The 27,088-nt window shown below is 46.6% G+C and overlaps 1 protein-coding gene and 1 pseudogene across 2 annotated transcripts; both read left to right on the forward strand.

The window, feature by feature from the left end:
* The first annotated feature begins 883 nt into the window (after positions 1–883).
* Positions 884–2,423, forward strand: LOC136472478 (indole-3-acetate beta-glucosyltransferase-like; annotated as a pseudogene).
* A 3,094-nt stretch (positions 2,424–5,517) lies between these two features.
* On the forward strand, positions 5,518–11,497 carry LOC136472489 (uncharacterized). 2 transcript variants are annotated; one of them, XR_010762368.1, is made up of 5 exons: positions 5,518–5,846; positions 5,960–6,039; positions 6,840–6,890; positions 7,609–7,873; positions 9,342–10,407. XR_010762368.1 is itself a non-coding variant. In XM_066470193.1 (5 exons), exons 2-5 carry the CDS (start codon positions 6,022–6,024, stop codon positions 10,449–10,451), a joined length of 369 nt encoding a protein of 122 aa, XP_066326290.1. In that variant the 5' UTR covers positions 5,518–5,846; positions 5,960–6,021; the 3' UTR covers positions 10,452–11,497. The 2 variants fall into 2 exon arrangements, 1 of the variants encoding a protein (XP_066326290.1); XM_066470193.1 differs by lacking the exon at positions 9,342–10,407 and adding an exon at positions 10,417–11,497.
* The last annotated feature ends 15,591 nt before the right edge of the window (positions 11,498–27,088 follow it).

A 27,088-nucleotide genomic window follows, 5' to 3' on the forward strand; every position in this document is an offset into this window, starting at 1 on the left:
GGATCCAAGCGAGAAAGACAAAGCTAGAGTCCCTAGTCCATACGGCTAGGAGTTAGGTTGTGTAGTGTTGGTCTTTTTTTAAAAAACTAATAGGAGCTTTGCCTTTTAATTAAGAGATAAAAGAGAGTTCAAAATACACACTACATGCTAATTCTAAAGCTCAAAGGGATCTAGCAACACATTTCCCCAGAACTGATACGAGGGTATGAAAAAATTGAGCCTAAAGAACCAAGAGAAGAAAAACAGGGGCCACAACAACGAAAATCAAATGCTCGAATGAAACACCCTCTTTCGTTGGTTGATGTCATCTTTGGCTCTCGGGGCCACCCGTAGAGCTGATTGAAAACTATTTTAAAACATCCTTGGGTTCCGTTCTTTCCATAGGTTCCATATTATCTAGATTGCCAATTTGCCATGCCACTGAAATGTCGTCACTGCTTTTTGAGACAAACTGGGCTGCTGTTTCAAAATAAAAATAAAGTAATCTTTGTCTTCGAAACAAACGGGCAAATGTGTAATTCATCTACTGGTACATTACTAAGTTAAATTCAAAATTTCCATGGCATATGCACATATGAATCCAGATCAGTTACAAATGGGACCCTCCTCATGCATTTCCCGTAGCCGAAGGCGAGCTTTGGCCATGCACATAGCGTGGCTAATATGGACAAGACTTCCATGGTGTATACCAGCACTGAAAAAGGTGTCGCTAGATCAAGCTTGTACGTATAACTGGGAAACGCATCCAGCGAGTTTGCCGGCCGTCACATGTTCTGCAAGGTATCTCTGATCTGACATATATCCCCAGGTAACATTGCAACCTGCAGCATTGCTCTTGGAACTCCACCTCTCCATTGTTGCAAGAGAGCAATAAGAAACAACCATGGCGGCGCATGTCCTCATCGTGCCCTTCCCCGGCCCAGGGACACATGAACCCCATGGTACAGTTCGCCAAGAGGCTGGTGTCCAAGGGCGTGGCCACCACGCTCGTCACCACCCGCTTCATCCAGAGGACTGCCGGCGTGGACGAGCACCCGGCGATGGTCGAGGCCATCTCCGACGGCCACGACGAGGGAGGGTTCGCGTCGGCCGCGGACGTCGGCGAGTACCTGGAGAAGCAGGCGGCCGCCGCGTCGGCGTCGCTGGCATCGCTCATCGAGGCGCGCGCGTCGGCGGCGGACCCCTTCACGTGCGTCGTGTACGACTCGTACGAGGACTGGGTGCCGCCCGTGGCGCGGCGGATGGGCCTGCCCGCCGTCCCTTTCTCCACGCAGTTGTGCGCGGTTAGCGCCGTGTACTACCACTTCAGCCAGGGGAGGCTCGCCGTGCCGCCGCCGGTGGCCGTGGACGGCGACGGTGGTGCCGCCCGGAGCGAGGCGTTCCTGGGCCTGCCGGAGATGGAGAGGTCAGAGTTCCTGTCGTTCGTGTTCGACCATGGGCCGTATCCGACGATCGCCAAGCAAGCGCTGAAACAGTTCGCTCATGAGGGAAAGGATGATTGGGTGCTGTTCAACTCGTTCGAAGATCTGGAAAGCGAGGTTAGTGTTAATCACGAATTGGAAGATTTCGTTTAATCAGTTCAGTTCTTTGAAATGGACTAAGGATCTCGAATTCTTGACCACTTGTTCATGTGCCAAGGTTTTGGCTGGACTGACAAACTACCTGAAGGCCCGAGCCATCGGTCCGTGCGTGCCGCTGCCCGCCGCTGAAACGACCGGCGCCACTGGCCGCCGGATCACCTACGGCGCCAACCTGGTGAACCCGGAGGACTCGTGCATCAAGTGGCTAGACACCAAGCCCCATTGCTCCGTGGCCTACGTCTCCTTCGGCAGCTTCGCGTCCCTCGACGCTGCCCAGACGGAGGAGCTCGCTCGCGGCCTCCTCGCCGCCGGCAAGGCGGCAAGCCTTTCCTGTGGGTGGTGAGGGCCACCGACGAGCAACAGGTTCCGCGCCACCTCCTGGACGACGCGACGGCGTCGGGCGCCGCGATGGTCGTGCCCTGGTGCCTGCAGCTGGACGTGCTGGCGCACCTGGCCGTGGGCTGCTTCGTAACCCACTGCGCCTGGAACTCCACGCTGGAGGCGCTCAGCTACGGCGTGCCCATGGTGGCGATGGCGCTGTGGACGGACCAGCCGACTAACGCTCGGAACGTCGAGCTCGCCTAGGGCGCCAGCGTGCGCGCGCGCCACGACGCCGGCGCGGGAATGTTCCTGCGCGGGGAAGTGGAGCGGTGCGTGCGCGCCGTTATGGACGACGGCGAAGCGGCGAGGAAATGGAGGGACATGGCTCGCGTGGCGGTGGCACCAGGGGGCAGCTCTGACTGGAGCCTGGACGAGTTCGTGCAGTTTGCGCGCGCCGGCGCCACGGAGAAGTGCAAGGCGCTGGTTTTGAAGGGAGGTGAGGTTGCAGGGTCCAAGATGTGAGTCATGTGACGAGGCGATGCGAGGGAGAAATATGTGCAAACTGGGGAAAAAAACCCTCAAAAGTTGGTGCTTGGTTTTATGGTTTGGTTTATATGCTTTGGGTCCACCGGCCATATATAACAAAATGTATTTTGCCTGAGGCTTCTACCATAACAATAAGAATTTTGCTATTTGTCAGTCGACTGATTTTTGGTGTGGAAATCTGTCAAATTATAGGCCATTGATTGTGCTTTTCAGATTTGTGCGACTTATTGGGTTCGTACTACTCTAACGGGTCCGTACCTGCACATGTGAAACCGGTATCCATTTTGTTTTGAGTCGAGCTGCTCTTCTTCCTCGCTTGTGTTGGCTCTTCCCCTCTTCTGGTTGCGGGGCTGCATGCATGGGGATGCACATGCACATACACTGCTCGCCTGCTCGGGTGATTGGAACAGGCGTCCGTCGTCGGACCAAAGGGGCTGGAACCTGTGGCCTATGGGTGGTTTTCCTTCGTGAACTGCACTTTCCTGTTGCTTATCAGCCGTACTTTTTCAGTGAAGTAACAGTATTTTTTTTTTCATAATAAATCAGTTAATAGTATTTTTCAGCTTGGCTTTTCAGCGAAGCGAACGTGACCGAGGATCTTTATTCGTCTTTTCGGTTACCGGTGCAACTCTGCGAACCTAAAACATGATGGGGGCATAATTGTGTCTTATATATACTAGTTTATTATTGAATTGACAGCTTTGGTCCCTGTTTGTTTTCATTCTTAATTTGCGGTTTGGGTGTGAATTTGCACCGTCAGCAACAATTAGGCCATTTCACCATATTGTTGGAGACATGGATGAAGCCAGAAAAAAATTTAGAAGGGGCTGAACAAAAGAATAGAGGCTTTTTTATCTTCTCTTAACCTTAGTTCCTCCTACCTAATACATATATATATAAAATTTTAAAAGAAGACTTAGGGGGCTCCATGTACCCAGAATCGGTCGGGGGCTAGCCCCACCGCTGGCTCCGTAGCTGGTTGGAGATAGTTTCGAAGAGGCCATGGGGCACAGCCGCCACGGGTTCTTGCGCAAGGACTGCATGAACACACCACCTTGCTCATCCGGTTCCTCTCCTCCTTTGGTTGCTGATTGGTTCCCTGCATGCATACGCATGATGTTTGATCGATTGATATTATATCCAATAACTTTTCTCAAACTCACTCAGACTAAATCGTTAATTAGAGATCCATTTAAATAAATATCGTCCTCTATATTTTTTTTTCACCATTCAACATATTCTGCACACTTTAGAAAGCCAGCTTCGTTCTTAGCAATCCTTCGCTAGTGAGGCTACGTTTAAACGTAAAATTTAGAAAGCCAGCTTGTTCTTAGCAATTCCTCACTAGGGAGGGTACACTTAAATGTAAAAATTTTGTCCTCCTTAGCGCGCCTTAAGGCGTGTTATGTAAAACATTCTCCCACTTAATACAAAGAAGCACAAATTTTTTGCATATTTGAGAAAAAAAAGACAGCTTCGTTCTTTAACTTTGGCAAGCGAGAAATTCAAAATATAGGATGCCAATATTTAAAGATCTAATTGAAAAGTTGTTGTAAGTTTTTTTTCACCAAAATATATATTTCTATAAACACATAAAGGTGTAAAGAGTTTCTTAAAGTTGTTCTTAGCAATCAGGCCAGGCCTACAATGGCGCATAAGATACCTCTCAGGCTGCTGAACGAATACAGAAACTTTGTTTGTTTCCTTGGAGCCTGGTCGTTGTGATGCATGCATGAGTACCTGGTAGGAGAAATTTCTATTGCTGCATGCCCAAACAACGTCAATACGTAGACATATTAGTCAGAGAGACAAGAAACCAAACAAGACACGTAGGCTCCTTTATATGAGCCAGGTCAGGAAAACACATAATAATAATTTTAGCCTCTTTGGTTGCCTGTTTAAGGCCACGGGATGTAACTTTCAGTTATTTGTTTGCCTAGACAAAGATTCTTATCTTGAAGGATACAAGAGTTCTTTTAGGCTGGCTTATAAGAAACGAGTACAGTTCCGTTTTCCACAGGCCTGGCTCGCTGGATGCGCACGATTGCACATGAGGTACTCTCAACCTAGCTAACCGGGTATAGAAATTTTCTTTGTTTCCTTGGATCCTGGTCGCTGTGATGCACGTATGAGCGCTTGGCAGGAGAATTTCTATTGCTAGATGCTCTCTGCGGGTAACCAAACATCATGAACACCCAAACATATAAAATAATATCAACATTATGTGATTATGTCTTAAATATGTTTACTATAAAATACATTTTATAATTAATCTATTGATGCTTATAAATTATTATAAATGTTAATATTATTTGTGTGAATTTGATTGAGCTTGAAATTATTTAACTTCTGTGAAGCGAAAATTGTGTTTTTAAAGGACCAAGGGAGTACTATTCTAGCAATAAATTATGTATGCACCATAAATTACAGAAAATGCTATACAACACACATGTGTTTTAGCAAAAAAAAACACATGGATTTTTTAGCACAAAAAAACACACGGCGAGCGCACGCGGCAGCGTAGCACCAGCAGTGCGCTCATCGACTGTCCTGAGCGACTTCTGCGCCTCGACTGCCTCCTTCGCGCATGGAGAATCGCGTCCGGCCAGGGGCCCCACGACGCGACGACCCATGACGAACGGGCAGACAATGAAACCATCCGCTCTGTAATTTATCCTTTCATAAAAAAAATTGTTTTATGTGATCTGTGATCTTGTGATTATCTGAAAGTAGAAGAAGGCTAGAGGTAGAAGAAGGATGGAGGCTGTTGAATTTTAATCTTATGGTGCAAAAAATTTATGTGTTGAAATTGCATAAAACATATGGTTGTGCATTAGACAGACTCGTTTAATAACCCAACAAGAACACGGGTTAATGAGCCGGTTATTTTGTTTTAAATATAATAATTGCCCTGTGAAAGTAGTGCTACTGTTCAAGAAATTTATCTAGGGACCGCGCCAGGCTGGGAACGATTGAAGGAATCTCTACAACTAAAAAGACCCGGATGTTATCGTCAGATTAGCAACTAATCGCTTCGCTCCGCTCGTAATCGCCCCGCCCGGGTCAGTTCCTCTTCCTCGCCTCGGTCAATTCCGCGCCCCCAGCCGCACGTTTCCTTCCAGCAACCGACGCACAAACCTCGGCTCCACGACCTCGCCCCGCGACGCTGACCCCAGCACACGGCCTCCTCCTCCCCGCTGCCCCAGCTGCCCCCGACGCCGACGACGTCGGCCGCGACGCTGACAACCCCGGCACCCGGACTCCTCCTCGTCGCCCCAGCCGCCCCCGCCGACCCGGCACCCGGCCTCCTCCTCTCCGCTGAGACTGCCCCCACCGCCCCCCCGCCCCCCGCGGACCGCGACGCTGACCCCGACACCCGCCCTAGCCCGTCGCACAGCAGTAAGTCCTCCGCATTGTTTGAGCACCTATTTTCTGAAATCGCTACTCTGGTTCATCAGTCCTCCGCTTAGAAATAGTTTTGCTTGTGAGCTTAGCTTTGCCATCGCATTCAGGGGTTCTCCAAAGCAAAGCACGATGAAAAAGCGGACATCAATGACCTGCACTTTGACATGACATGCTGCTGATACTGAAGGTTTATATTCGGAATTCCCATTCTCATTTGTGTAGTAGTAGGCAGTAAGATCTGTGGTACCACAATGTGATTTGTCTCCTTTCCAGCCTCAATTGTGTAGGCGCTAAGATCTGACGTTAATGTTAAGAGTTCAAATTTGTGGGGAAGCAGACAGCTCGATTTCACCTCAATTTGGGCGTTGGTCTGATTGACACACTACTACTTCAAGCCCTCCAAATCTAATACTTCTCGTGCTGCTTGTGTGTATCCATTCCAGTTGATAAACTTAATATGCTATAGGACAGTTATGTGTATCTGCACCTATGCTATAATTAAACAATCCTGTGATTTATTCAAACCTCGTGCTTCAACTGAACACATAAAGCACCTGATGAGGGTAGAAGTTGCTTCCTGAAGCTTTGGTCAAAGTGCTTCAAGAGGACTTTTAGGTTTTGCTATCCTAGAGAAACAGCAACTAATTCCCATCGTCTGAAAATTTTTTCAGTTCCATGACAGAAGATTCTGAGCTGTAAACATGGATGTTTGGTGACTTGTCGATTTATTGATCATGATGCCATGAATTTGCTTGAACATGTCTCCTATTTCTTGAATCAGTTCCTGGCTTCATGGTTGCTTGAAAATGCCTCATACACTTGTCTTATCTTTTTTTTTTCTAAAAACAGAATGGCATTTGCTTGGTAGTTGTCAATGTTTTGATCAGCTACCCTGATGCCATAATGAAATGATTCTAAAAAATATTAATGGTTATAAAACAAAATTGTAATCATGTTCATATTAGTTATGCTTTCTATGTGTTGCAGGTTTATGTTAAGAGTACATTTTTTTACTCACACTCCACCTGCGAGCCTCAAGTAAGCCCTTGATTGACCAGCTATTTCTGCTGTTTATTGCCTTTTCCATACAGTCATGGTACTATGGTTCACTAATGATGTACAGTCACAGTGTCGGATAAATGAATAAAATTTTTAAATTTCATGATCCAGCTATTTCAGTGTGGCTTACTTGAACTAGGCTTCATAAGTAGAACAAAGTGATATTGAAATATATATATGTATTTGGTGTAAAAAGTTTTTGTCGTCTCTGAGCTTCATGATACTTTGCCTGTGAATTAGCAGATGTACCCTGTATGTGAACTAGGCTTCAATTGTGAAATGTTTCGAATTTTCTGTCTTGCTTTTCCCAATTAACCATCCAGTCCAAGTTGCCAAATACCCTGTCCATTCATTATGTCAAGTTATCCCCAGATTGATTGATTGAGGATGGGTTGATTAGTAAGTAGTCCTGACAAAAAGATTGTTTCTGATCATATTTTTCTGAAAATTGATTATCACTGGACAAGGTGACTTCTCTGAAAATGTCACTGTGCAAGCTATGACTTGAACTTATTATTGTTATCTGATACAAAGATACTCCAATATTACTGCACCTGTATATAGAAAAGTTTTTGCATGTAAATTTGGTCATGGTAACCATATACAAAGATAATATGATGTGATTAAGTAACAAGGTGACTAAATAAATAGCACTTTGCAATTACTTCATCATGTTCAGCTTGTTCACATTGGGCAGGTTAGTGAATTGGCTTGTAGTTGCCGAAGAAAATTCCCTTCAGGGTCCCCTCAAGGAGCTTCATTGGTTCAGCACAGCAACAATCTAGCTCTGTCACGCTGGACGCCACGACGCCACACAGCAGGCTGTGCCAGACCGCCCCATGCTCCGTCACGCCAGGTGCTGAGGTCTGCGCTGCTGCCGCCGCCGCCGCCGCCGCAGCCGCCGCAGCGGCGCCCGGGTCTTCCTCAATCCCTTCGTCAGATCATCGTCAGGCACCCAACAGGTATGCCCACCCCTTCTATGTGAATTTGTATTCGGATCTGATCCAATTACATTGCGCCTGCGGTTCTTTGTGCTTTGATCTGAATGGTATATTATTTAGTACTATTACATGCTGAAGTACATGTAGGAGGAAGTTCTTAGCAATTCTGCCAATTTATAGTACATGTAGTAGGACCAGCAACCATGACAAATTGGCTTTGTTAGAACTAAATGGATATAAAAACTCCTGTTACGAGCTGGTCGATGACTGCTAGGCACTTTTCTTTTGAAACATGATTTCTATGCTGTTGAAGAACATTCAGAACTCCCATTTTAAGAATCCAATCATGAAAATGAAAAATTTCAGTACACTAAAAAATTTGTCTTACACAGATCTTTTGTTCCTCATTTTGAAGTTTTTGCATGCTCAATAATGTAGCCACCTTTGTTTAAATTTTGTCAGCAACTTTATTTTCCTCTGTGACCATAAAAATTTAAAACTTTGTTTTACACCTACTGTTGATGGCCTTCTCTCCCTTGCATTTCATAGCATGCCGTTTTGTCCAGGATTGCACGTTACTGCTTTCATTTTTGGTACAGCTACACAGCACATTCGAATTTCATCAAATTTCAAATATCGTGGTCTTTTCTTTTTGTTCCCGTTGCAACGCATGGGCAATTGCTCATTCAACAGCTAACACGCATCTGGTTCTATAGCATATCTTTTTCCTGCATTTTGGTAATTGGTACCGATCTTTGGGCTGCTACCTCTCTGAACTTTAGGCTGCCGTCAACTAACTTTCAATTGATAAATTCGATTTGTGTTTGGTTCCCTGAGCATTTCCCACAAGCGAGGACAAATGAAAACTAAAATATATTCTCAAATGAAACGGCTGGAGTGAGGATGGGTTGTTTAGTATCTGAGACTCATGCAATTCTGAATGCATCTACTACATCTGAGCAAACCACCATTGTTAAACTCCTTTAGGTCCACAAGCTGCAGTTTGCAACACCAATAGAGACTGCATTTCACTGTTTGCAAACTCACAGGCATCTAAACTAATTCAGTTATCGCTAACCTGTCTTTATTTATACTTTCTAATTCAATTATTGACTAATTTATTTATTGTTCCAGTGTCTTCACTTTTTAAATTTCCATGCAGCATACCTTAGAATCTGAATATATTACTTGTACATATATGGTTGTTGCCCCGTTGCTTGATTGCACATAGTCTTGCTGCAGCTGTGCACCATATCAATGAAAATATGCACCTCGGAAAGTGAATATTGCTAAAAATATAATGGTCATTGTAATAAACTAGAATTGTAATACTCTTTTTTTTTCCCGTGTTACCAATATAGAACTCATTGCCGTTGTCATCCTGAAAATGGTTGATCTAACAATTCTAGAGCTTTCTGACATAGCATGTTGATCATTGGTTGAACTTCCATGTGCTTCCAAGTCGCTTATTGATGCCAATTTTTTATAGGACAATTTAGGAAGTGAGCAGCCGTTAGTATAAGCTACATATTTCGCAGGTTTGTTCAGCTACTCGGCATATTAATTTTCTGGAACCTGTAGTTACTTTGGTTTAAGACTTCATTAGATATATATATATGCATAGCTATCTTTCATATTCTTCAACTAATGGTTACCGTATTAGATGAGTAGTTAAATTGTGGGTACATTCAATGGAAAATAGTGCATCTCCCGCACCATTGGGTGACAAGACTAACACTACTAATGAAGTGAGGAAGCACATCTTGCTACACCTACTCACATACACGGGGAACAAAAACGCAGCCAACATACCTGAAGGTGTATGAGATTATCTTCAACGCTATATTAGTCTCACAAACAAAAAACAATGAATTATTGCCTATTTTTCCTCTGTCTGAGTGAAGTTAATAACATCGTACTGGTTTCTTTATTTCAAATAAATTAATTTAAATTATGTGTTTTAATGTTAATTATTTGTGATGACATGGGATTCTACGTATATTTTACTTGTGTGGTTGTATGTCATGAAATGTTTTACTACGGGCACTCAACTAGTATAAGAAAAAGTATAAAGTCTTCGTTCTGGGCTTCGGGCAGTCGGCCGGGCCCATAAGACTGACTGAAGGTGCTTATTCCGGGCCGATACCGTGTTTAGACTGCAGAATCTGATATTAGGCTTGGGCTGCAGAATCTGATAACTGGGGCCGCCGGCGGCAATTAGCGTTGTCAATGCTCCTACAGAGTGTTCTCTGTCATGAGTTCCTCTTGCGTCAAATTCCCAACAGGTTCAAGTGATCAAGTTTGTGGGTGCATAGAGCGGGTTCAGCCCCGGTATCAGGCCTAGCTTACTTCAACCCGAAGATTCATATGCGATCATTGATTCACTGAGTTAAAGTTAGCCCTGACCTACGCTACGCGGCTCTATTCGCTTGTTTTATAAGTCATACTTTTTCAGCGAATAAACAGTATTTTTCTTTCACAACAAATCAGCCAACAGTACTTTCAGCCATGGCTTATTAGCCAGCGAATAGAGCCAGTTGTAATTTAACAGTCAAAACTAGCAGGGCCATCCATGCATCGAGATGAGCTTAAGCAGTGAGTGAGTGACGGCATCCATTGAATTCGCCGAGGCCCAGCCAACACGGCCATAGAGAATATGGCGCGAGCGGCGTTGTGGAACACGAGTAGCTCCCGTAGTCGCGTCTCCCACGACGCGACAGTGACTGGCGCGACCTGACGTCGCTGCAGCAAATTTGCCCGAGCAGTCGACCACGTCACGATGAAGCTGCAATTCCTTGGTCCGTATGAACAGCGCGCTTGAATGAACTTGAAGTTGAAGCAGAAAAGCAGACTTGGTCGCCCGGAGAAAGTCTTTGGGGTCGCCGGCAACAGACCAGCCAGTCAGCGTGCACACAGCTTTTCTCATTGCCTCGCGCCCGCGCGCGGGCATATAGCATCAAGCATGCTGTAAGCTCGGTCGAGACTAGCTGGAGCTACGACGAGCCTGAAGGCTATATATATACATATATTTAAAATATGCCTACCTCATCGATGCACCCAGCAGCAACTTAACCACCACCACCACTACTTACTCCATCCACTTATCACCAAAAGAATGTGCCTCAAGTTTGCGTGGTTTGGCTGCTGCCCTCAAGACGACGATGCCGCCTACAGCCCCGGTGGCCAACACTACTGTGCCGCGGAGCCGGCAGCAGCCGTGGCCGCAGCAGCACCAGCACCAGGGCCAGGGCCAGGGCTTCGCCGTGGTGCCGCAACGAGGGATAATGGCTCCGGCTCCACCGCCGGCGCGGGCGTCGTACGCGCCGCAACACACGGCGTACACGTATTCGGTACCACCCGGCGGCGGAACATTTGAAGCGCCCGGAAGGCCGCGCACAGGCGCAGGCACAGCACGCTACTGAGCCGACCGGAAGGCATTAGAAGGAGCAATGAGCATGCACGAATTCACGATGCATGCTTGCGTTTCACCGGTTATTGCTACTTCACCTATTGTTTTGCGACACGGGTTATATATGTAAACAAAAGGTGTAACGTTGAAATGCTTTGTAATGTAGTATTTAGGAAAATTCGTTGTTATATATCCAGCTTGTGCAGCATGTGCTCTAAACGGGATATATATCGGCTTGGTTTGAGGGATTCAAGTAAGTACTTGAGTTTTGCTAGATATTGCTTCCCTTTCTTGGGATTTGTGAAGTTCCATTTCTTTCTTTCATCCCTCTAATAGCTGCTCCAACTTCAGACCCTTAAATTTGAGCGCCTACTTTCGTAGGACTTGCATGTCTAGACCTTAGATCAAGAGATGCAATGGCGGATCTGACACTAGAGCCGCTAGGGCTCTGGCCCTAGTCTTAGCCCTTAATTACGGTGGACAAATTACTATTTTTTCTATAGCCAAGCACAATTAGCACGCCCCTAGTCTTTGGCCAATCCTGGGTCCGCCCCTGAGAAGATGTGTTGGCCAGGAGGTGAGGGAGGGCCAGAGCTCCTTAGTGATAAAAGCTTCCTCTTTTCGTATTCTCCATCTCCTGAATCACCATGCTAGACCAAGATATGGCACAAGGCGGCCTCATCTCTGACTCCCACGCTGCGTGAGCAATGGATGGCTTTGTGGGGAGGCGAGCTCTCGATCTGAGCCACGCTCTAGGAGGGCTTGCTTGAGGATCGGTCAACCGGACGGGAGGGGAGGTGGCTAAGCAGAGGCGGACAGGTGGTGAGGACGAGCATGTCAGGTGATGTCGCACTTTGGGTGGTTAGTGGCAGAGGAAAGCTCGAGGTTGGGGTAGAGCTCCAAGAAGGCCAGCTTGAGTCCATCCTTAGGGTGATTGGTGGTGTAGGGGATCTTGCGAGTTTAGGCAGTCGATGAGGATAGGAGCTTGTGGGTTTAGGCAATCAGCAAGGAGAGGAGCTCAAGGAAGTTTGTACCTCAGCCAAACTTGGGGAAGATGGCCAACATGAAGGGAAGATTTGGTGCAAGAAGAGGAGGAGGAAGAGGAGAGATTCTAGCCAGTGGGGAGACCGAATCTTATGATCGATGGCCAAAGGGAGGGTGGTGGCAGTGCTAGTGGCGCAAGAGAGGAAGTCGGGCATGGGTAAGAGACAGAGGGAGAACAAAAGAAAATGGAAAGTTGAGGCTTGGGTTGAAGCCCTAGGAATGATGGTTGTATTGATGAACTCTAGTGTAAATGAAAAATAATAATTAATAGTCCTTAAAAAATTAACTAATATACAACAAATTTTGGATGGTATGCAGAGCAGAAAACTTTTCGATGAAATGAGAAAGGCGTGTAGTTCGAATGGTAGGAGAAAATAATGGCGCAGTTTCCAAAAAGACCGGACATGTGGAGTCCACTTGGAAGGGACAGACAAAGAGGTGCCAGAAGATGAGACAAGAGAGCGACGCGTGCAGTGCTATAAGGCCAGGCTCAGTGGAAGGTTTCATGACCGAGTTTCCAAGAGTGCCACGTTAGCTTTATAGATGAATGAAACACTCTCTCTCAATGCATAATTTCATTTCACTGTTTCATAGGCTAGTTGCAGCATTTAATTCATACATGGAGTTGTGATCAATTGTACCATATGACTCATGTAACCACTTGTAATTCAATTGTTTTCACGGTATAGAATGCACTGTCGTTCAAATGACAATGAACAAACTCCTATCACAGTACATAATTCTACTTGTTGATGTCCACGTGCATTCCTAAAGGAACGAGGAAACAATCAGACTGACAGAACATTCAGGCGCTGCTGCAAGCATTCCTCCTAGGCAAAACAACGAACAGTTGGTGGACATAGGCAACAGCCGCAACAAACAAATAAACTCACGAATTCAGTTCACAGGCGGCGATGGTAGTAGGCTGTGGATGTGTCGGTGCTACCGGGGATGGCGAAGGCTGTAGATGAAGAAGGTGGGTAGATCCAACGGAATTAAATTCGTGTGACAAAGCAAAACAAATCACACACACAATCTTTAGCTTTTCCCTATATTTACGGCCGGATAAAATACCGCGCGTATGGCAATAGGACCTCCGATCCATAGTCACAAAGTTTCCGAAACGTTTGGATTATAGAACAGGGATCGAGGAACTCTTTGAGAAAGGGTTTTCTATTGTAGGGACGAAACGGATGCTGCGTTCCCGAAAAAAAACGTGGCACTGTACCACGTTCTCTGTGACCGTTCTTAGATCTCGATCCGCGTGTTGAAGTTGAAGATGTGAAGGTATATATGCTGGAAAATCTCTTCATTGAAATCAACACTTTATTATAGTGTAAAAATTGCAACATGACACAAAATGTTTGATAATAATATGACACAAAATTAGATGCGCTAATTTCTCACTAGAATATGATCTGAGAACATGGAGTATCTTTATAGCGCGACTTCGACTTAGACTTCAGCATCAACGACTATGCCTTCGCCAGCATTTCGGCAAGAGGCTTCGCCACCGACTCCGGCATCATCGACTACGCATTCATCAAAATATTGGCAAGGGGCTTTGACATCATCGGCTATGCCTTTGCAAACACTTCGCCAAGGGGCTTTGCCAACTACTTCGGCGTCATTGACTACACCTTCATCAAAATATTAGCAAGGGGCTTCAACTTCACTTTCATAGTTAATTTGGAGTTTGGGGTCACCGTCGGCATTTTTTGACTTCACCCTCGCCAACAATTTGGAGTGAGGCATCACCATCGACGTCTTCGACTTTGCCCTCGCTAACAATTTGGAGTGGGGGATCTCCATTGGCATCTTTGACTTGCCTTCACCATCAATTGGAGTGAGGGATCACCATCTACGACAGCTGTGACAACAATCGCACCTACGTCGTCTACTTCAAGCATGCAAACAAACAAGCGCCAGCCAAGAGGGGCTGGCGAGGAGCACATAGGACAAGCAATCCGCCTGAAGACGCAAGACTTGCCTGGCGCCCGTGAATGAAAAGCTTAAATACATGTCATGATTGTCTACAACAAAGCCACCTACATCAACTACAATAATTGCTTCGGAGAAGACCCAATTACAAAAAGGAGCTATCAAGGATTCAGGCTAGGTAAAGCAGTAGGTTACCAATAAAGGTGAAGTCTTAGAGGCCTGAGTGGAGTTTCACCAAAGATAAAAGCATCATTAGATGATTTATGTATATACAAGTGTCGTGTGCATGCTCTTTTCTTCATGCCCTTTTTCCCACTGGGTTTTTGGGATAGAGTTTTTAGTAAGGCGCACACGTGTGGATCATGAAGGGTGATCCTCGTAGTCGGGTCTGTATTGTAATTGGGCTACACTTAGTTGTATTAAGCTATTGGGTCTTCTACTTTTGATCAAAACCAAATAGTTGAGGGGCTATTGTTGGGGTGTAGGATATGTTAGGGCCCCGATTAGTGTTTTCAAGGCTCAATTACATAGCTTAAGGGCTTGTAAGATAATGTTTAGGACCATTTGTAGCCCCTAGAAGCTCTTTTGTAAATACAAACCTCACTAGGAGAAATAATAAAAACATTCCCTCCCACCTCCCCTACAAAAAGGATGAGAGAAGGTGGAAGGGGACTCTTGGACTTTTAGTGATTTGGCTCTCCCTCATTCTCTATACTCCCAATGCTCCCATGTTTGGTCCTATACACCCTCTTGATTTATATTTCCTCTTCATTAATTGAAACAACTTGTCGGGTATCAAAACTTAGGATACCCGGACAAGAGGGATTGACGGTCATCAACGACTGATCCACTCGGACGGTAAGGGGCGTCGCCATGGCTTCACCTGACCCAGGAGATACGAACTCCGCCTCACTCGACCCCAAGGGTGCGGGCTCCGACTCGCTCGATCCCTCGGGCGACCCTCCGCCTCGCTAGATCCCTCGAACGATCTTCCACCACGCCCGACCCTAAGGGTGCGGGCTCTGACTCGCCCGATCCCTCGGGCGATCTTTCGCCTCGCCCGACCTCGAGGGTGCAGGCTCCAACTCGCCCGATCCCTTGGGCGACCCTCCACCTTGCTCAATCCCTCGGGCGACTTTCCGCCTCGCCCGAGGGAGTCCAAGACGGTTCCACGGGTCTAATTATGTGGGCCCTCGGTCAATCCTCTGACACCACGATGAGGGCTGACACATCCTGATGTGACCCCTGATCATAACGAGCCACGATCAAAAATACACGTCGCTTACAGTGGTGGGCGTGCGAACACTGTGCCACCAAATCCCGCATAGCTTTCGGTACAAGTGTCCATCAACCACGCTGCCCGTCACTACGAAGAGGGGCGCCACGAGGCGCTAGAAAGCTTGTTGGTATATTTAACGCACACAGATAAATCCGTAAGCGCACGGATACCACTGTAGCTTTCACCCAAAAGTATTCAAAGTATCGTATCCACAGGGAAACATGTGAGACTAACTATGGTCTAACTTAACAAGGGGGTAATGATTAGGTAAAAGTCTAATCTAATCTAGGAGTAGAAACAATGTTAGGATAAATAGGAGCGTAGAGAGGATAACTAAGGGTCTCTAGTTCTGACATGGGTAAGCTTATGTCTTCTAGTGTTCAACCGGGGACATTACTTAAGGGAAGACACCAATAGAGGATGCTTTCCTTAGTAACCGAGTCCTACGCCTACAAACGAGAGGTGGACTACAAAGGATTCAACGAGGCTATAAGAGTCACCCTCGTGAGCTACCATCGATCTAGAATGCAGGGGGCATCCACGATTAACCTAAGTCTAAGCACCACGCTTACACCTATGATTAATACTTTACTCCCTTTAGAACAGAAATAAAGCACTCAAGAGAGTCGTGAACCTGAAGAGCAATATAAACAAGATGCTTACTTGAATCAAAAGTTGATTACCAGAGAAATCCCAGAAGCAAGCTCAGGTAGAACTTGAATCCGCCAAGGTACAAGCCGTAGAGAGAGCACCGACAGGCCGGCATCTCCTCCAAACTCTTCCCTCACTCTCTATCTCACTATTTCTAATTATAAGACTAGATCCTAAGGAGGACTAATCTTCTCTTGATAGCTAGCTCTGAGAGTTTGATCCATTCATGGGACGCCTCTCAATTGATCCTAACTAAGAGGATATGAATTAGGGTTTCAGGATGATCTCCAGGGAGGGGGGCAGGGTCTGGTTATATAGTCCTGAGGGTGCAACGTGGGCCCTTGGATCAAACTGACTTAAGCAACGGCTTAGATGCGTCCTCAAAGGCGGTGAGAGAGTCCACGTCGAAGGGGAGAGCGACTGGGCTCCATACTAGGTTGAGCGGCCTCCCTAGTGGGCCGGCCGGCCCACTACTGTGGCCAAATGGCCCACAGCTTCGTTGATTTGCCTTCTGGACTCTTCTAGATCCTTCCCACGTCGGTGCCACAGTAGAATTCCATAATTTACTTTGACGATTAGGTTCTTCTTGGCGGTTTTTTAGATAAACCCTACTGAAAACATAGATTCACCAAAACTCGTGGAATTTATTAGTTTAAACCCCTAAACCTTCATTGGTGATTATATTTATGCCCTTATACATATTTACTGGCCATTAAATGGGCCACTGTCATTGGTGGAATATTGTGCACTGGCCATTAAATGGGCCACTATCAGCTCTTTAGGTAGGATATGATAAATGTATTGGACATATCAGACTTTACAACTATGTGCACGGTAAAGCTCTTGACGTCAGTAGCCTGTTGGGGCTACAGAAGACGATCTTCACAACAGCCATAAGTGGCACTATCTACATCAAAGTAACCTACGAACAAGGTGATAAACAATACTACTTCAAACTGATAAGTGACGGAAGGGAAGGATGGAACTACGCTTGGGAGAATAAGAACGGGGTGTTCGAGTACAAGAATTCAGCTTCAAATCCATATATGATTGATGGGTGGACCATACATTTAGACTTTGAGTCAGACTACAGTGATAAGGGACTCTGCCCCGGCCATGATCATGAAATCATTCTGATGGGCCCGGAAGCTGTCAAGCTTGCTTGCAAGCTACTCTCTGAATATGATGGCACAAAACCTGCGCCACTGCAGCTAAGGATGGCGTGTGCCATATTCTTGAACTATTTGCTGGAGTCTGTAAAACTTCACGATGTGCATTACTTCAACAGTCTCTCACTGCTACATGGTTCTCTGTGCACACTCGATGAGTGTGAGCCTGCCCTTTCCTCACTGATGAAGAGATGGTCTAGACTGAGTGAGACACAGATCAATTTTCTTATCCGGCAGCTTTACTCCCCATCAGAAGCAATGTCCGAGGTGAAAGGGATAGAGAATCTGGAACCAATGATACAGGCTGTGGCTATAACGCCATTCAACATGATTCCCAAATTAGGTGGTAATGCAAGGACCTGGAGTTGTTTCCCCACTGAAACATGTTTAATTGATGGTTTATAATGGTTGTTACCTACCGTCAACAATCGCTCAATTCACTCCACTTTTCATTAGCAACGACATTGTCGGATCATATTTTTTAGTATGCAAAAGTCACCATTAAGAAGAGATTCCCTATTACAGTGATGTATGTCATATAACTTCCAAGATACCACATGTCATCTGCACTTGTATATACAAATTTATGCATCATTGGACTTTTGAGGATGTTGTACACTAAGATCATCTTTCAAAGCAAGTGAACAACCATAGGTAAAGCTAAAATGAAACCTTCAATTTCAAGTGCTCGTGATGTGTCGGTTTCGTCAACAAAAAAATGAGAGAGAGAAGGAGAGAAGAAGGGAGAGATCTGAATGAGTGAGGGAAGTGAATCCCCATCTCCCTCTTTTATAGGGGGTGACTACACATCTTGTGAAAGATTTTTATGTTTATTATCTTCCACTTTTTTCAACAAATCAGAAGTTGCCACGTCACATGGTACAACAAAGCTCAAATAAAAAAACAGCACATGTACATCACATGACACAAGTAATGGAACATTTTTATGGGAGCTATCTTCCATTTCCAGAAAAAAAGTCCAGCGGAAAGACAACACAAATTGTTATTTAGGTGAGCACAAATCTTAACAACATCTGGACCATAAAAAAGTGGAAGAAAACATAAACAAGAATCTCCTAGAAGAAATTTAGTAATCCCGTTTCGGTATTGCCTCCGGTGGGGCTTGTTAAAAAAAGGACTAGGCGCTACAAATGGACTATAAATATTATTTCGCAAGCCCCTAAATTAAGTAATTGGACCTTGAACATAATAATGGGGTTCCCCAAAATATAATACACCCCCTATATTTATAATAAAAGGTGGTCCTAAAACTTGTTGTCTAAGTCATGATTTTGAGATTATATATTAGAGTCCATAAACTTATTAAATTATTTCCGATAGCTATAGATGGTGCATGGTTGAGGATCAACTGATAGATACATATATCCTACGTTCCAAATTATAAATCGTTTTAATTTTTTCTCTCTAGATGCATAGTTTCTTTTTATACACCTAGATATTGCTATATCTAGATATGTAGTTTTCCCTCTTAGTTCTTGGCCTCTTGCTTGGAAGTTGGAACGGGAGAACTGAGAAGTACATTCTTCGTAATATACTATTAGCTCTTGTTTCAGTTGTGTCCAGCTAATAATCTAGTAACAACAAGTCAGAGGAGTGACTAGCTTTAAGCCCACATGTAAAATTTAACTAAGGTGGTGTTTGGTTGCCCCTCCTAAATTCTAGTCGTTGTCCCCTCGAATGTTTAGACATATGCATGGAGTATTAAATATAAACTAATTATGAAACTAATTGTATAGTTTGCGACTAATTTGCGAGATGAATCTTTTAAGTCTAATTAGTCCATGATTTGATAATGTGGTGCTACAGTAAACATGTGCTAATGATGAATTAATTAGCCTTAAAAAATTCGCCTCGTGGAGTACCGACGGATTATGTAATTTATTTTTTTATTAGTATCCGAACACCCTATATAACATCCTCACGACACACCTCCGAAATTTTAGTCACCGGATCCAAAAACCCCCTAATTCTATTTTTTTAGCATTAACCTTTAGTAACAAACAAGTCCTAACACTACCGGAAACAACATATTTGCCGAGTGCCAAAAGATATGCCGAGTGCATTCCATCGGTGTCGGGTACCATAAAACTGGGTACCCCGAGCGTATACCGAAAGAATCACTTAAACCCCATCAAAAACAAAGCCAAAGGGTAAGCCATTGGTTAACCCCCGGCCTTGTCCGAGCCCGCCGGCTCTCCGCCTCGCGCGAGGCCTCGCACGGGAGGCCTCGACGGCCTGCCAAATCTCCGCCTCGCTCGAGGCCACGCACGGAAGGCCTCGACGGGGAACCAATTCTCCGTCTCGCCCGAGGCCCCACGCGTAAAGCCTCGAACGAGACGACGATTCTCCGTATCGCTCGAGGCCGGCTCGGCAATAGCCCATCGCTTCCGCCTCGACCGATCTCCCCGACAGAGCGTCACGTCCCATTAATGCGTCAACCACTCTCGCAATATCAGCCAGACGACGGCTCGACACTTCAGAGTGGCCGACGGGACAGGAAGCCGCATCAACGCCATACCAACCAGGATAGGACGGGACAGGGATTATCGGCCACTGTGCTCTGGTGTTGTGCCCACGATCAGCGCTCGCATTACACTGTGCCACCTAACCCCTGCCCCAGGAACAACGCGGCGTGGGGAGTCAAGTCCGGGTCACCATAGCCTCGGAATCAGCGTACGAGACCAATTGCTCCCTCCAAGCCTCGGCAATCTACTTCAAGGTCTCGGCAACCTCGGGATTCACGTCTGCCGAGCCTCCCACGACGGCTCGGCCTCGGTACCAACTGAGCCTCGGCTTCTCACGCAGTCAACACACAGCGACCGGCACATCGGCCGCCTCGCCCCGCTTCAAGATAACACTAGAGCTCCCACGACGCACAGGATCGGATGTGACCGGCGCGTCGCCCCAGTACTTCGAGGACGGGACCACTCCATCGACCATGCCGCCATAGTAACAGGCTACAGGGCTCAGACATGCCGCCTCCGTTCGCACGACGCCATGTAGCTAGCGCATGTATCACCCTTGTCCCCCCTTCAACTATAAAAGGGAGGGACCAGGGCCATTTCTAGGGGATCGGAGGCTTACGATTTAGGCCTACACCCACGCGACGAACTCACGCATAAACACACAAACGAACACACAAGCTTCTCCGTTGCTTGAGATCAACATCTCAAGCAATCCACGCCGCTCTACGTAGAGATCTGGGACTAGCTCCCTCTCTTGTCCTGCTTGTAACCCCCTACTACGAGCATTTCGGTGCAAGGAATACAAGATCGATCTCTCAGACTGGATGTAGGGCACCCATCGTCCGAACCAGTATAAACCTTGTGTCTCTTTGCATCACCATTTGGGATTGGGAACACGCAGTATAAATTTACTAGTTGGTTGAGGGCTCGCCGGTCCAAAACACCGACAGTTGGCGCGCCAGGTAGGGGCCTCTGCGTGTTAGCTTCGTCATCCCAACAAGTTCCGGATGGCAGACCCCGTACGACCGCTACGTCTCGGCACGGTGATCTGGTTCGGGAGCCTAGAGTTCATGTCTCTAGGATCTGAGTACGACATGGTACTCCTCACACCCCGAGCCCCACCGACCGACGACGACATCCCACGCTGGCAGCCCAGGCGCAGGCGGCGCCAGGGCCACCGCCCTCGTCACGCCCACCAGGCGCGACGCGGGCGGGATCACCCCGACACTGCGCAAACCCAGGGTGACGCGCCACGCTCCGCCGGTGTCCCATGCCCAGCTGTTGGCACAAGGTCCCTGGTTGGGGACCTGTCTAGCCTGAGCCTGGACAGGGGAAAAACACCGGTGGCGTGCGGCGACGCCCCGCCATCAAGCTCTGCCCCACCACCTCTTGAGGAGCCAACCCCGGCGGAGCAGGACTCGGCGATGGCACCATCCCCGTACCCCTTCGGGTTGAGAAATGCCGCCGCCTCCTACGCTTACGCCTACGCTTCTGCTCACACGGATCCCTCGGGACGCCACCAGCGCTTCGCCCTCGACTTCGACACCACGGCTTTGGCCCACACCCACGCTGACTCCTCGGAGGAGGATGAGGCGTGGGCCGGAGCGGATTTCTCCAAACTCCACGACCCTGAAGCCATGCGCCGCTTCTTGGCCGCAAGTGACTACTGCTTCGGCTACTCCGACTCCAACGGCGAAGGCACTTACGACCCCACTCGCGAGTGTTTCCACATAGGGCTCGGGATGCCGAGGGCGGGCGAGGAGGACGAGGGGGCGGGCAACTGTTCCCCGCTTCGCCAGGGGCAGGCGCCGCCACACCTCCGCGCGTTGTCCCACCGGCAGCGCAGAACGGGAACCTTGCCCCCGCACAACCTCAACGCCCGAACTTGGAACAGCTCCGTGAGCTCCAGGCCAAGGTCGAACAAGACCGACTCCTCCTGCAGCAGCTTCGAGACACTCTCGAGCAGGAGCAGCGAGGTCGCGGCGATGGCGAAGGAGCCCGACGGAGGGCCCGCGACGTCCACCACCGCATCCACGACGACGAAGGGAGTAAGCAACCCCCAATCTTCAATCGCGCTAGCCAGAACTTTCTGAGCATCATCGCAGCATGGCTAATGCATGCCCTACCGCGGCAGCGTGGTGGCGGGGGATGTGGTGGCGGCGGCGGCGTGGTGGCGGCGGCGGGCGGCGTGGTGGCGGCGGCATGGTGGCGCGTTTTTTTTATATTTTTCAAAAATTCTTTGCCGAGTGTCGGTTTAGCACTCGGCAAAGTTTGGTATTCACGTGCAACCTCACGCACGGATCGTCCGAGGGCACGTCACCTCGGGGCACATGGTCCCACTCCCACCGTCCCATCATGCTTGTAGGAGCCAAAAATGTTTGATGGTTACTCCCTCTTGGCCTCCTCCCTACGCCCCCACATTGTTTGCTGTTCTAACTCTGGTACTCTGAGCATGTGATGAATTAATAAGGAGTAAAAAATAAGATGCATAGAAAATGGGATAGAGACTGAGATTATTGGAAAAAGAGAAAGATGCATTAAAAATGAGAATAGTAAATATTTTATATTAACTCTATAATAAGGTTAGAAATGACTTTTGTTATAAGACGAAGGGAGTACGCGAGTATCCAATTCTAATATAGATATATATTTTATTATTTTATCTATCTATTGATTTAATATGTAACATATCAAAAATAAAATAAAATTATTTTTGAAATTAGCGATATCGGTGAAGAATTAAGCACTCGATGAACTTATTGAATATATATATATATATATATATATATATATATATATATATATAATAGCTAATGTTAGATGCTAACTTAAATACAATTAAGGCTTGTTCGGTTATGGCAGAACGACGTCAGGATTGATTCCGGCTAATGAAAGCTTATATAAATTAAGTAACAATTCTAGCTAGGATTTCTTCCAAGGAGTCGTTCCGAGGAAAGCGAAGGGAGCCTTAGGCCCCGTTTGGCCGGGCTCCCACGGGCTCCGGCTCCTGCACTGTAGCAGGGTGTCGGCCGCCCAGCGGCCGACAGGTGTCTACAGGAGCCAGAGTCGCGGAGCCAGAAAAACGAGCTTCTCCGGCTCCGGCTATGTCAGTGAGAGAGGAAAGGATGAGAGAAAAAAACGGCGCCGGTGAACAGTAACCGGGTGTCGGCCGGCCGACAGGCCGGAGCCGGAGCCGCCGGAGCCCGGCCAAACAGGCCCTAAATGTTTTTCCATCTAAACTATTTAAAAGTTGTTTCTATCACTAATGATATTAATTTTAATATTACTAATTTAGTACAATTATTTAATTTAATTAACTTTAATATAACTAGATAACAATACTTTTAATTTCTAATTATTATTGTATTTAATTAATATGAATGGTATTTAGATAGTAGTTTTTAATAAGTAGCCATCATTCAACTTCTATAGTTGTGTCTATGATTAAAATAGTTCATAATCATTTTGAAACTCTATTAATTATCACTAATAAGTATTTTAATGTTTAATTCCACGGGGCCACGGCGATTAAAGTCCCCTTGGTCCGATCGGCTCCCCTGTCCACCGCGACGCTTCTGGTCCAAACGACCGGACGGAAGCCGTCTGCCGAACGGCGCACGGGAAGATTCCGCGCGGGAATCCGTGACACTTGGGAACGAGTGCCCATGGAAGAAACGTCCAGGTACGTTAGTTTCTGTTTTTTTCTTATTCTTCTTTTCTTTTCTCTCTTTTCTTTTCTTTTTTCTTTCTCTTTTTTCTTTTCATGCTTCATTTTTTATATTTATTTTTTTTGTCTTTTGTGATTTTTATTATTCTTTTTCATTTTTATGTTTCTTCTATTTCTTTTATTTTCTTTTTTTCTTTCTCTCTTTTTCTTTTCGTGCTTCATTTTTATTTTATTTTCTTTTTTTGTCTTATGTGTTTTTTATTATTATTTTTTCATTTTTATGTTTCTTTTATTTCTTTTTTTCTTTCCTTTTCATATTTTTTATTTATTTTCTTCAATGTTTTTTTTATGTTTGAGTAGTTGTCGATGTTTTACCATCGATAGCCTGCCACGGGGGTACTCGGGACAGTTGTTCGGGCTTCGGCGAATAGCGGAATTCGGCGGTTACGCAAAGAGACTCATCATTTATACTGGTTCAGGCCCTCGACTTGGTCGAGTAATAACCTTACGTCTAGTTTTGGCGTTAGCCTGTTTGCGTTGTATTGCTTTGAATATCGGGTATGCGTTCTCCTCCTACAATGGGTACCCTCACCAGCCCTTTATAGTCCAGGCGCTGAGAGGCGTTGTTTGTGTCCTATTCGGATATAAGGTCAGAGTCCTAAGCTACGCTTCGGGCGCCTTTTCTTGTATAGTTTGAGTTGTAGTTTCGGTTTTGCACGTTGCTTTGCTCCGCGTTCTTCTTGGCGATTGGGCCGTAGGCCTTGTTACCAAGGCCTACCTCCCTGTAGTATGGTCTATGGGGAGTCCGTAGGGTTCCCCATCGACAAGGCCCCGAACATTTCATGATTTAGCTTGAAGGGCCGAGTTGTTGTAGTCTTGATCTGGGTTCTTCTTGAAGTGAAATCTTGAGATGGTCTTCTTTGATTCTTCTTTTGGCTGATGTGCACTTTTGTTTGATGTCCTCCGGATTCTTTTTCCTTTGAGTGCAGCGAGTGCAATTTTGCAAAAATTGCACTCATTAAGTGTAGCCCCCGAGCCTCTTGTTTTTTTTGTACAAAAAAACTGGAGGGTCAAAAAATTTGAAAATATGTTTTTCTGTGGTAGATACTTGCAGCCCCCGAGCCTTCTCCGGGTTTTTTTCTATTGAAAGGAAGCTGGAAGAAGGGTCTTGATTTGTACTCCTTTGGTCTTTGTCTTTTGCTGATCACGGATGGGTTTTGTATAGCCATGAGTGAGCGTCTTCTTTTACTTTTTGTCAGGAATCTTGCTTTTGGGCACTATTCGCCTTTGTTGCTTTGCTCTTTTATTCTTTTCCTCTCTCTTTCTTGTGATCTTTAGTCTTGTTTACCTCTGGTTTGCTATAAATACCTTCTTTGTTGGTTGTGGTTCTGCCTTGAGTAGGAAAATTCTTCTTCAATTCTTTCTTCATTCGTAGATATGCTGGTGTGTGAGGTTGAGCAGCCCCCGGGCTTATGCTTGGTTGATAATGATCATGCTGCTCTATCTGTTCTTCTGCGTCCGAGCTACCGCTGCTGCCGCCACTAGGTTACTTGTTGCAATATTTAAGAATCTTGTCTCTATCTTATGTCTGAGTTTATCCGGTCCTATTTGGCCATCTGTAACCTTTGTATTTGTCTTTAATCAATGAGATTTATAATTTTTCTCCGTCCGAGTTCTTTTTCAACTGTAATCCTTTGACCTTGTAATTTTGTATGTGATCCTTCATACGTCTCCGAGTTATTTGTTCGGTTACTTATTGTTGTTGTCATTCTGGTTGTTGGAGAATTCAATGCATGTCTTCACGGGTTGTATTGTTGCTTGTGGAATATTCTCTTGGATATGCTTGTCCTTAAGTGCCGTTCTTTCACGCCAGAGTCCTCTTTCATTGAATTCTGTCTTTTTATTGTGTCCTTTGTTAGATTTCTTCTATTGGTGCTCCTAGTCCATGTGCACCGCTTCTTTTGCCTATAAATGCTCTTCCGTAGTGCTGTTTTGATTCATCGAGCCTTTTGTTGCCACTCTTGGGGTAGGCGACCGAGCTGTTGGAGTGCTTGTGCCGCTTCTTGGGCGAAGTAGTCGATCGTATCACTCTTGGGGTAGGCGACCGAGTTGTTGGAGTGCTTGTGCCGCTTCTTGGGCGAAGTAGTCGATCATACCACTCTTGGGGTAGGCGATCGAGTTGTTGGAGTGTTTGTGCCCCTCCTTGGGCAACGTAGTCGATCGTGCCGCTCTTGGGGTAGGCGACCGAGTTGTTGGAGTGCTTGTGTCCCTCTCTGGGCGAAGTAGTCGATCGTACCACTCTTGGGGTAGGCGATCGAGTTGTTGGAGTGCTTGTGCCGCTTCTTGGGCGAAGTAGTCGATCGTACCACTCTCCGCTTCTTGGGCGAAGTAGTCGATCGTACCACTCTTGGGGTAGGCGACCGAGCTGTTGGAGTGCTTGTGCCGCTTCTTGGGCGAAGTAGTCGATCGTACCACTCTTGGGGTAGGCGACCGAGTTGTTGGAGTGCTTGTGCCGCTTCTTGGGCGAAGTAGTCGATCGTACCACTCTTGGGGTAGGGGACCGAGTTGTTGGAGTGCTTGTGCCGCTTCTTGAACGAAGTAGTCGATCGTACCACTCTTGGGGTAGGCGACCGAGCTGTTGGAGTGCTTGTGATGCTTCTTGGGCGAAGTAGTCGATCGTACCACTCTTGGGGTAGGTGACCGAGTTGTTGGAGTGTTTGTGCCGCTTCTTGGGCGAAGTAGTCGATCGTACCACTCTTGGGGTAGGCGACCGAGTTGTTGGAGTGCTTGTGCCGCTTCTTGGGCGAAGTATTCGATCGTACCACTCTTGGGGTAGGCGACCGGACCCGTATAGCACAACCGTTTCCGGGTTGGCTGTTTGCAGGGTAAGTAAGCAATCGTACCAGCTCTTGGGGTAAGCGATTGCGCCCGTATAGCAACAATCGTTTTCGGGTTGAGCTGTTTGCAGGGCTGCCCCTTTTTCCCCAACCTGATTACGGGTTGGTTCTGTCCGTTGGACAGGGCTGTCAGTCGTACCATCTCTTTATGGTAGAGTGACAAATGCTAGCTTGGGTCTCCTTACCCAAGAAGCTATTTGGCCGTTGGCCGTCAGTCAGACCATCTCCATATGGTTGAGTGACAAGATTGCCCGTGTAGCGCAACCGTTTCCGGGTTGGCTGTTAATAGGGAAGCCCCTTTTTCCCCAACCTGATTACGGGTTGGTTCTGTCCATTGGACAGGGCTCATATTTGAAGCTGTTCTTCTGGGTACTATTCTGTAGAATGGTGTGCTTGTGGGTGTCATTAGACCTTCACAATCCAGATTCATCCTTTTGAGAGTATATGCGAAAATTATGTTGAGCCCGGCTCCTCCATCGATGAGTACTTTAGTTACTGCTACTCCTGCGATAGTCGGACCCAGTACCAGCGGGTAGCATCCTGCGTTTGCTGCACTGGTCCATTGGTCTTCTCTTGTGAAGTGGATGGGGTACTCTGACCAATCTAGATATCTTGGGATGGCTGGCTCAGCTGCCATGATGGCTCTATGAGCTAGTTTATCTTGTCTTTTGCTTCGTGTGTTAGGAACACCTA

The sequence above is a fragment of the Miscanthus floridulus genome, chromosome 1, assembly GCF_019320115.1.
Source record: "Miscanthus floridulus cultivar M001 chromosome 1, ASM1932011v1, whole genome shotgun sequence".
Taxonomy (NCBI): domain Eukaryota; kingdom Viridiplantae; phylum Streptophyta; class Magnoliopsida; order Poales; family Poaceae; genus Miscanthus; species Miscanthus floridulus.